The sequence below is a fragment of the Condylura cristata genome, unplaced genomic scaffold (assembly GCF_000260355.1).
Source record: "Condylura cristata isolate star-nosed mole 26May11 unplaced genomic scaffold, ConCri1.0 scaffold00002, whole genome shotgun sequence".
Lineage (NCBI taxonomy): Eukaryota > Metazoa > Chordata > Mammalia > Eulipotyphla > Talpidae > Condylura > Condylura cristata.
The window spans coordinates 28,029,858-28,040,684 of record NW_004567103.1 but is presented as its reverse complement, the minus strand read 5'-3'; the positions used below and the strand labels follow the sequence as shown (position 1 = coordinate 28,040,684).

General features: G+C 34.7%; 1 protein-coding gene across 2 annotated transcripts in view; it reads left to right on the top strand.

Annotated features, from left to right (window-relative positions):
* Positions 1–10,543, top strand: part of LOC101632384 (10 kDa heat shock protein, mitochondrial) — a 33,436-nt gene extending 22,893 nt beyond the window's left edge. For both annotated transcript variants that reach the window (XM_012727341.1, XM_004674411.2), the window contains 5 exons: positions 2,640–2,682; positions 2,865–2,951; positions 7,383–7,462; positions 8,345–8,456; positions 8,575–10,543. In XM_012727341.1, coding sequence (XP_012582795.1) covers positions 2,640–2,682; positions 2,865–2,951; positions 7,383–7,462; positions 8,345–8,456; positions 8,575–8,706 — 454 coding nt within the window. In that variant the 3' untranslated portion in view covers positions 8,707–10,543. The remainder of the gene's footprint in view (positions 1–2,639; positions 2,683–2,864; positions 2,952–7,382; positions 7,463–8,344; positions 8,457–8,574) is intronic.
* Positions 10,544–10,827: the final 284 nt, after the last annotated feature.

The window sequence follows — 10,827 nt, the reverse complement described above, 5'->3', positions numbered from 1 at the left end:
TTTTTTTTTTTAAAATAGGTTAATGCACCTGATTATATCATGGTTTTAAAACAATTTGGGTCATGATTTAAGTCAAATCTAGTAGCCCATCTGAATGTTTGTGATTGGGAAAAGATGCCTCTCCTTCTCGTGAATGCAACCCATAATCATGATACATGGTTTAGTATAAACTGGGTTTCAGCTCTGGCTAACCTCTTTAGCTGTATACTTATGGTGTTAGTCCTATACTGAATTAACTTAAAGCTGTTAACATTGAAACTATTTATTGTAGATTGTACCCAGAATACTCCCAACTTGGCTTAATTTTGCTGTTGGTCAAGAATGAGTTGGATTAGGTGGAAAACTTGCTTATCATCACTTACTGGGAAACAGCTAAGAAACACACAACATGCAGTGTGATATGGAGCCAACGTGCAGTGTGATATGGAGCCATAGAGGGGTGTGTGATTTAGAAATAGTGTTAGTTTTGAAACCTAAATAAACAACATTATTATTTATCAGTCATCTGGAAAGGAAATACAGACATCTGAAAATTTGACCAGTTTCTGTTGCTTTCTTTTGTCATAATGAACTTTAATATAGTTTTTCCCCTGCTTATATTGTTACAAATGTGTAAAGGTTTGTACTCCCCCTCTCCATTGGCTCTTGTTTATCTTATATAAGTTTTACCTTTGTATTTTTAGGGAGCCAAAGTGTTTTCATTTGTTCAGTGGGGAAGCATAGTAGTGATTCTCTGATTTGGTAAGATTTTAGCAACAACATTTATTATTTTGACAGCTATAGAATAAGTATCTTTGTGACATAGGGAATTAATTGCTTTTGCAGATCAAAAACAGGTCTGTCTAAATGTGATATCCATTTCATATAATTTCCTCCATTTTTTTTCTCAAAATAGCATTCATTAAATATTACTATGTTTCGGGCTTTATTATTCGTAGCCTGGCAATTTTAGAAGAGAAGTATATCATGCAAAAAGTGTTCAAGAGGGGCCCTCCCTGGTAGTGCAGTGGGTTAAAGAATAGCACTAAGAAGCTAAAGCCACTTCCACATGAATTCGATCCCTGCCTGCCCCGGAGGTGACCACATGGTGTGGCAGACCTCTCCTGACCCACCCACTGTTCCCCTCAGCAGTGTACTTCATCAGTCAGTCTATTCTTCTCCCTGCTCTGTGTCTGTGAATCCTCTCACTGCCCCTGTACCTCTGGTCTATACCCCAGTTCTGTCTGAATAAATAAATAAAATCTTTTTTAAAAAAATGTTCAAGAGGGTGCCTCCCTTGCCTACGGGTTAAGTCTCTCGGTGCTATCACTGATTATGCATGGGGATCAATCACTGGCCATGTTGCTGACCCACATTTGGTGCAGAAGACCACTCTTGTCTCACCTGCTCTTCCCTTAGCAGTGTATTTCAGTGAATCTGCCTGTTCTGCTTCCTACTTTATCTCTGGTGAATCCTCTTACCCCTCACTTCTCTAGCCTACGCCCCAGTTCTTCACAAAAATAAGTAGTGTGTATGGAGGGAGAGGGTGAGGACTGAGTTAAAAAAAAAATTCTGTAGCTGTTAAGGTCCAAAAGCAAGTAAGAAAATTGTGTATGATACGATCCCAGTATATTTTAAGATGCCCATAGAAATACTCAAAAGTTCATGTAAACAGTAATTATCTTTTAGGAGGAGGTGGTGGAATTATGGAGGATTTTTGTCTTATACATTTTATACTTGGTGTTTTTTAGTTTTTATGAAGAGCATGTTTTAATTAGAACAATACCTAGGAAATGTATAAAATATCCAATCTTTTTTCTATGAACTGTTTGGATATAGATAAATATGTAAAATTTTTTATTTAACTAGAATCTTACAGTGAATATAGGCATATATACTTTGTATTTTTTAAAAGATTTATTTACTTATGCATATATAACTGGGATACAGGCCAGATAATGGAGGCAGGGGTGGTGAGAAGATTCACCAGAAACAGAGTGGGGAGCAGAACAGTCACACTGACAGAAGTACACTGCTTGTGGGGAGCAGTGGGCAGGTCAGGAGAGGTCTGCCATGCCATGTGGATCACCTCCGGGGTGGGGGATTGAACCCACCCTGAGGCAGCTGTGGCTAGTTTGCAGTGTTGCGTCCTAACCTGTTGTGCCACCAGGGAGGGCCCTATCGTTTGTATTTTTACATACAAAATGTACATACCAACATTTTACTACTCTACAATTATTAATTATTTAGAAGGCTTCAAAAATTTTCTTGTATGTATATCTAGTTTTGTGATCATTATATATGTCTGCATGGAGTTCTGATTATTTCATTAATTAGATTCTTGGGAGAATGGCTTATTTTAAAAAATTATATTCCTAAGCTTCTTGGGGAATATTTCAAATTACTCCCAGGAAAATTGTACAGTTCCAGTATATAAGAGTAATCAACTTACTAAATTCTGATAATGCATATTATTAGAATTGCTAGTTTTTGGTTTTGCATTTTGATATATAGGTCTTTGCAAGAAGTATGCTGGATTCATACAGCTCGTGTTCATAATGTTAATGAGGAAGGAAGGATGGTGGTGGTGTGATTTTTCTTTTATAGTTAATATTCTAAAAATAGCCTGAGATAACACTTTTTCATTTATGTATTTTCAGGCAATTCTGTCTTGAACTAAATGGACTTGCTGTTAAACTTCAGGTAATATTTTCTTTTAGTTAAAGCTATAGTGCAAACTTCTGATATTTGGAAACTTAATGTGTTTTACCAAAAGTCTAATCTAAAATGTGTTTTCTGCCACCATTTTGCATGGAAAATTCCAACCTAAATTATAAGGGTTTTCATTATTACCTTACATATTAAGAAATGTATCTTTTTAACAGAGTGAATGCCATCCAGATACATGCACTCAAATGACAGCAACTGAACAATGGATTTTTCTTTGTGCAGCTCATAAAACTCCAAAAGAGGTGAGAATTTACAAAATTAGAATGACTACTAAAATCATAACTTAAATCTCTTCAAGACAACAATAGGCAATTTTTAGAGGTTTTTAATTCATTGCCTATTTTGCTGTTTGGTTTACAGATACTGTAGCAAGGTTGTTTTCATAGTACTATTTTAGGATTCCTTAGATTGGTGTCACTTTTCATAATTGGTTGTATAGACTACACTTGCTTTATGGTTTACTGACTATCACAAAATAATATCTGTGAAATTGTATAATAATGAGCTATACCTGTTTAAGTTTGATTTCTTATTTCTTTTAATAGGAATTTTTAAAAACGATTTATTTATGTATCCAGAACTGGGGTACAGGCCAGAGGTGCAAGGTCAGTGAGAGGATTCACCAGAGACAGAGTGGGGAACAGAACAGGCTGGCTGACGAAGTACACTGCTGAGGGGAGCTGCAGGCGGGTCTGCTGTGCCATATGGGTCACCTCCAGGATAGGGATTTGAACTCATGCTGAAGTGGCTTTAGCTTCTTAGTGCTGTGCTTTAACCCGCTGCACTACCAGGGAGGGCCCTTGATAGGAATTACTGTTGGTGATTACTAGCTGATACTTGGTCAATTAAGTAGAAATGTAACTTTTGAGCTTTTAAAGTTTTTAGATCAATTTTTTCCCCTACATTTCATTACTGCTATTTAATGAAATGCATCATAACAAGTTTAAAAAGTTACTTGTTTTTCTCCTTAAGTCTTTTTGTTCAGAATTTCCAAGTAAATATATAGGAAGTAGCAAATGTTTTTAGAATATTTTATAAAAGTTGGCCCTCCCTGGTGGCGCAGCGGGTTAAAGCACTGCACTAAGAATATTTTATAAAAGTAATTCCTACTTACGAGGGGCAGAGGGATAATGAACAACTATATACCAGAGACATTTTACAGGTATGGAGTGGGGAATGTGATCAAAAATGGGGTTGGGGAGAGTGCACTGGAGTAGGGTGATGGCACACAGGTGATTTGGTGATGGGAAGCCCACGGGGATTATAACTGAGATGCAAAAAGGCATAAAAAGATGTAAAAAGAAACTGATATTATTTTTAAAAAACCCTTATTATCTGATACCCAGTACATAATCAGTTTCTTTTAGTTATCTCAAATGTTTCCTTTATAACCAGTTTGTTTAAACTGTGTGTTACATTTCCTTTTAGTCTGTAGTAATTATTTTTTCCTTGGAACTGATGTGTTGAAAGTAATTGGTTATGCCAGTTTTGTAGAATTAGAGACAGTCATGTGGTCATGTAGAATTAGAGACAGTCATATGGTCATTAATATTGATATGGGAACATCTAAGTCTTGAGGATAAGTGACTCTTTAGCCACAAAATCAGTATCAGTCTTCTTTTGTTTAAAAGGGTAAATTCTCCAAAGTAAACTGTATCTGTCCTAGCAATTAGTACTTATTTGGAAGGAAGCTTCATTAGGGTGTTACGTTTTTGTGTTAATAAATGGAAGTAATACTAAGATTGTGTATTGTTTTATATTTGTGGAAAAAATCCACGTGGCAGTTTCATTTATAATTTGCTGAAACTGGCTACATGGTACTGTGAATACTGTGATAACTGAATTAAGAAGGCTAGTTTCATTTTGATAAATAGCAGTGATGCTATATTATTTTTACTTTAGAATAAAAAAGCTAACTAGTTTGTGATGCATTGTGAGATTTATATGTATTGCTGTTGTTATATCCACTATTTTCTTGAATAATCTTAAACATAAGATAGCATTGCTACTAGTATTAAGTATGGATGATTTTTTTAAAATTACTTATGCATACAGAGCTGGGGTACAGGCCAGAGGTGCAGGGGCGGTGAGAGGATTCACCAGAGACAGAGCAGGAAGCAGAACAGGCCGATTGACAAAATACACTGCTGAGGGGAGCAGCAGACGGGTCAGGAGAGGTCTGCTGCTCCATGTGGGTCATCTCCGGGGTGGGAATTGAACTCAAGCTGAAGTGGCTTTAGCTTCTTAGTGCTGTGCTTTAACCCACTGCGCCACAAGGGAGGCTGTATGGATGATTTTTTAAAATACTTATTTATTTATGCATACAAGAACTGAAGTGTAGGCCAGAGGTGAGTGGGTGAAGGGTTTCATCAGGAACAGAGTTGGGTGCGCAGGCAGATTTACTGAAATAACACTGTTTGGGGGAGCAGTGGGCAAGACAGGAGAGGTCTCTGATTCATATGTGTTAGCTTCCTGGCCAGGGTTGCAATGGCTGGAAATAGCTTGATGGTGCTGAGCCTTTAACCTTTGCACCACCAGGGATGCCCAGGTATGAATGATATTTTTAAATGACAGCATTGCTTGCTGAATACAGTTGAATTATCCATATTTAAAGTGAGAGAGATAGTTGTCATTCTAAGTGGTAACTATATGGTGTGGGATTATTGTAAAAATACAAACAAAAGAAAATCTTCAAAAAGAACACTTTTTGAACTCTTTTGGAGTAAGTAGTTGGCTAATGCTTATAGATTCAGAATGCATAGAGCAGTCCTGAAATAGAAGCATCGGGGTACTAGACACTAGTGATGATTTTTTTCACTGTCCTTGAGAACTAAAGAAGGACCTTGCAGCAAATGGAGTGAATTTTACAAATAGTGACTATTAGTGACAAAGGTTGTAATTGTTTTTATCTGCTACCCTTTTCATGTGGTCACTTGGGGTGTGTGTGTGTGTGTGTGTGTGTGTGTGTGTGTGTGTGTTTATATAAACACCCAGTTGACAAAATATTATTTGGTAGTTTGTGAACACATTAATACTAGTTTGTAGCTACTGATTTTTGCAGTTCCAACTGATGTAGAGGCAAATTGAAATTAATTGGCAGTGGAGGGAAGCTACTAAAACAAGGCAAAACTGTTTCCTCAGCTGCAAAAGGTTTGTTTTTTGTTTTCCTGAAAGCCAATTTAAGGTCTAAAACTATCTTGCCTTATATAGAAGTTATGAACCACATGTGGCTGTGAGCTCTTGAAATGTGAGTAATATAAATTGAGAAATGCTGGGTCTCCCTGGTGGTCCAAGGGTTAAATTCTCAGCACTATCACCAGCCACTATGGTATCAGTTCAGTCCCTGGCCAAGGAGCTGGCCCACATGGTGCATCAGACCTCTGCAATCTCAGCAGCTGCTCCCTTCCTCAGTGTATTTTAGTCAGTCCACCTGTTCTCCCCATTCTGTCTCTGGTGAACTTCTCACTATACTCCCCCCCCACATACACCTCTGGCCTACACTCCAGTTCTTATATGCATAAATAAGTAAAAATCTTTAAAAATATAGAGAAGTGTTATAGAGAAGTGTTGTGAGAATAAAATATACAGCTTTCAAATACATACCGCTTTAATAAAAAAAGATGTTAGCTATTTCATTGAAAGACAACTAGATGTCTACATACAAAATTTTGATTGATGTTAGCCCTATACCTTGTTCTATATACAAAACTTAGCTCAAAATGGATCATATAGAAGTATATTACAATATAAGAATAAAAGACAATCCAATTTAAAAATTGAGCAAAGGTTTGCCCACAGGGAATATAACTGAGATGGGAAAAGGCACAAAATGGTATATAAAAATAAGCTATTATTAAATATTTAAAAAAGAGCAAAAGTTTAAGTAGACATTTCCTTAAAGAAGGTATATAAATGTCCAATAAGAACATAAAAAGATGTTGAGCATCTCTAATCATTAGTCTTTTAAGGATAATGAGAAAAGGATACCCCATAAAAGCATATGCTTTTACCCATATACTCTTTTCAAGGAGAAGATTCTCTAGAATGCTCTTAGCTAAGTTATAGGGTGCCAGGGACATAAGGGTTGCTTTATACGATGTAAGAAAGCTTGATCTTGAAGTAGGTATTTGGGGAAGGATGTTTTCTGGGCTTGATACAATATAAATCAGTAGACTAGGATTTGGTATATCTGGGTTATGGATTTTGGGTACTTTATAACTGTATGATCTGTAAGTCATTGACTATCAATCAAGGGTAGTCTCTGCTGTTGTGCATCCTTCTCCAGGGTTCTCCCTCTCATTTTAGAATTGGGACATTTTCATGTTTACTTGAATTATACATATTTACCTGGATCTCTGTGATAGAACCAGACTCCTCTTAGACAGCATGACTAAAAGCAGACATTTATAAGTTGAACTGCTTGTATTTGAAGAATTTTCTTATCTTTGTCTATAGAATTGTAAGATCTGGGGAAGAAACCATGCTGTTCAAACTGATTCTCTTTGATTCTTTCTTTTGTTGTCTTATTGGTTAGAATTAGGAATTTGGATTCTTCCCATCTCTAAACATTATCAAAGGAACAGTCTGCCTTTGGCTGGGGGTACCTGTATACTAATAGGCCTTATCTAAGAGGAACTCTCTGATGATGCATTTTTTACCCTTTTCTTTTTCAGTGTCCTGCTATAGACTATACTAGACACACACTTGATGGTGCTGCATGTCTTCTGAATAGCAATAAATATTTTCCCAGCAGGTAAACAAGGTGTTAAACTTCTTGGATTTAATTTAATAGGATATTCTGGCTAATGTATTATATTCTTTAAGCTTTTTCTCTTTTTTTAGCTGTTTTTATTCGGCTTGTTCAGAACATACTAAAGTCTTGAAATTAGGGAAGTTAAATTAAAAGTAACAGAAGTTGGCTCCCAGAGTGCACAGTCTTGTTCAGACAAGGGTAGTGCTGGCTGCTGTGTGTCATTGTCCAAGACTTTCCTTCTCTCCTTGAGTTGGAATGTTTACAGAGCTGCTTACTTGAATTTCTGTGATGACAGTCAAAGGTCAATATTCTTTTTAAAAGACAGCATGCCTAGAAAAAAGACTTTTCTAAATTGGACTTATTTTTGAAGGTTCCCTTGTCCTTGTCTACAGATTTTTTTAATTTAGGACAAGACTACTTGTTACAATATATTTTGGTGAGGTTTGTGACTAACTTTTTTATTCTATTACATTTGTTACCAGGTGGATAAATTTGGAAAATTTTCTTTCCTGAATATATAGTTAATTGCAAAGAGCACATACTAAAATGTGTGAAAAGTAACTTTTTTTTTGCTTTAGTATCCTGAGGCAAGTTTTGAATTGTCAGAGATTCATTTTAATTGTATTAAACTGTAAACTGTAACATTTTAATTGTATTAAAATGTAATACTGAATTTAATTCAGTTGCAAAAGATGGTAGAAAGAGCACTGGCCCAAGAACAAATGTTGGGGGTTCTAGTTCTACCCCCACCTTTTACTAGTACTATACCTTTGAACTGGTCACTTATTTTCTGTTGGTGTCATTTTCCACCCTTACTAATTGAGAAGATTGGATTATATTGTTTCTGGGATAGCTTTATGAATCTGTGATTTCTATTTCTAGGGTTAGTATAAAGGAATCATCTGTAGCAAAACTAGGATCAGTATGCCGTAGGATTTACAGAATATTTTCACATGCTTATTTTCATCACCGGCAGATATTTGATGAATATGAAGTAAGTAGATTTCAATAATTGTCCTGACTACATTATCAGAATGATAATCTATGTTGATATTATGACTAATCTTTTGATTTTGGATAACAAAATAACATTTTTTTCTTCCTCTTTACAGAATGAAACATTTTTATGTCATCGGTTTACTAAATTTGTGATGAAATATAATTTGATGTCCAAGGATAACCTGATTGTACCAATTTTAGAAGAGGAAGTTCAGAATTCAGTTTCTGGGGAAAGTGAAGCATGAAAGGAATCATAAGAGGAAAATGTACTGATCACATAATTAGCATTAATTATGTACTGTATATATATATCATTTTAGACACTTCAATCATGTATTCATGTTATAGCTTCTTTCTTTAGTATAGGTTTTTGTATGCTGTGTATTGCCTTTTAAACTGGGAAATACTTTTTAAGTTATTCATGAGCTGTATATTCACCGGTGTGGCACTCGATGGTTTTTAAATAAGTTTAGTATTATCTGTTTATAATGCCTGTTAATAAAAGAATTTACAGTTTGGTAAAATTGCTGCTAAACAATCATTGGATCACAATCCTTATCAAATAAATTCATCTATAAAAAGATGAGTGAGCTTGAGATTTCACACGAAGCCATTTATTGAAGAAATAGCAATCTTTTCTTTTAGTTTTACCCGAGTTTAGATATTCTGGCAAATTCTGTAGTACATAGTTCAGTCTTAACAGTTAACTTTTCAAAAGTGAGGTAAGTCTTAAAATTCTGGTTGTAACTTTTATCTACATAAATGATCGTGTCTATAAAAATATAAATGCAAATGAAGTATTAGCAGTACTTGATCTTATTGTATTATATAAAATATATTCTAGACCAGCATACTTAGAAAGGGTTTACCTTTCTGCCACAATGATCTGTTAACACATTAGGTGATGATAATGATAAAGCACATAATTTATATTCCCACTTATATTATAAACCTGCCCTGTGGTTCCCTTCTCATATTCCTTACCATCCCTCCCCACCAAATATATTAACTGAGAAGCTTTTCACCAGACTGTTTTAATAGTGTCTTACACCTATTTATATTTGTATTAATTGCTTACAGATTATACCTCAATTAGCAAATACATTACACTACAGGAGAAATGTTTTGGTATAGGGTCTTGCTTATCTTTGTTTTGCAAAATTATCCTAACTCCTTGGAAAATAATTTTAAATATAGCTTAACTCTATTAATAGTTTTCATCTAACCATCTAGATAGCATTTAAATAGAGTTGAAAAATTGTATTTATTTTATACCCTCTCACCACAAAGTTTGTTTGAATTATATGTAGATATTAGGTGGCTTTTGTTTTGTTTTTGGTAATAGTATATAGGTTGACAGTCATACCACTTTTGGACTTTGTTGTAACTCAGTATCATAAAAAAATTCAGCTGCAAATTTTACCATCTTACAATCTGCTGAATGCAATTTTTAACAAAGTATTGGAGCTCTTATCGCTAATCTGCTTGTAATGAGGCACTAAGATAGGGTAAAATAAATGTACGTGTTAAGAAGAAAATATTTAAATCTGTCTCTAGAAAATTAAGTAAACATAAGGAACTTTTACATTTAAAGAGGTCATTTTTAAGTGAAGATAATTCATCTTGATTTCTTTTTTCAAATTTGAGTAGATAATTTATACCATTTTACGATACAGCTGTGTAGCAATAATGTGGGAAATAGCATACTGAGAGTGTATATACGTTCATATCTTTCCAGGCCTGCAAGTTTATTTGACTTGAACAGTGCTATCCCAGCAGCCAGTCGTTTCCCATCCTACAAGTATTTTATAAGAAGTCTTATGTTCACAGTGAAAGGAATGTTGACTTTGAAATTATGCATTTATATTAATGTCATTATATATACCAATGGGTATAGTAATTTTTATGCAAACTTGCTAAATATTGAGAGACTAAACAACTAAGTTAATAAATTATGTATAGCAATGTAGGTGTTCTCTCTGGTGTCTCACAATGGATTTCTGTTGCTTAACTATTAGTGAGCATTTAAACTACAATAGTAGCTAAGATTGATGATGTAGCTAGTATTTTAAAACATATTTTGAATAATATGGCTTGGTGTTAATGGGGAAATAACGTAAGATTTTTTTTTCTTATTCATTCCACTTTCCCTGTACTGTGTGTTTGGAATTGATGATAAAAAAAAAATTTTTCCCCAAAGGAAAGCATCATTTTGTAGTCTTCCTTTTTTGTATTCATATTGGTCTCATTCCTATTCATTGCATTGTGGAGTTTAGTTGCTGTTAGTTAAGATCTAAATGAGTTAATGACTTTTCCTGTAATACTGTTTACAGAATTTTGAAACTAAACATTTATATACTTGAGCA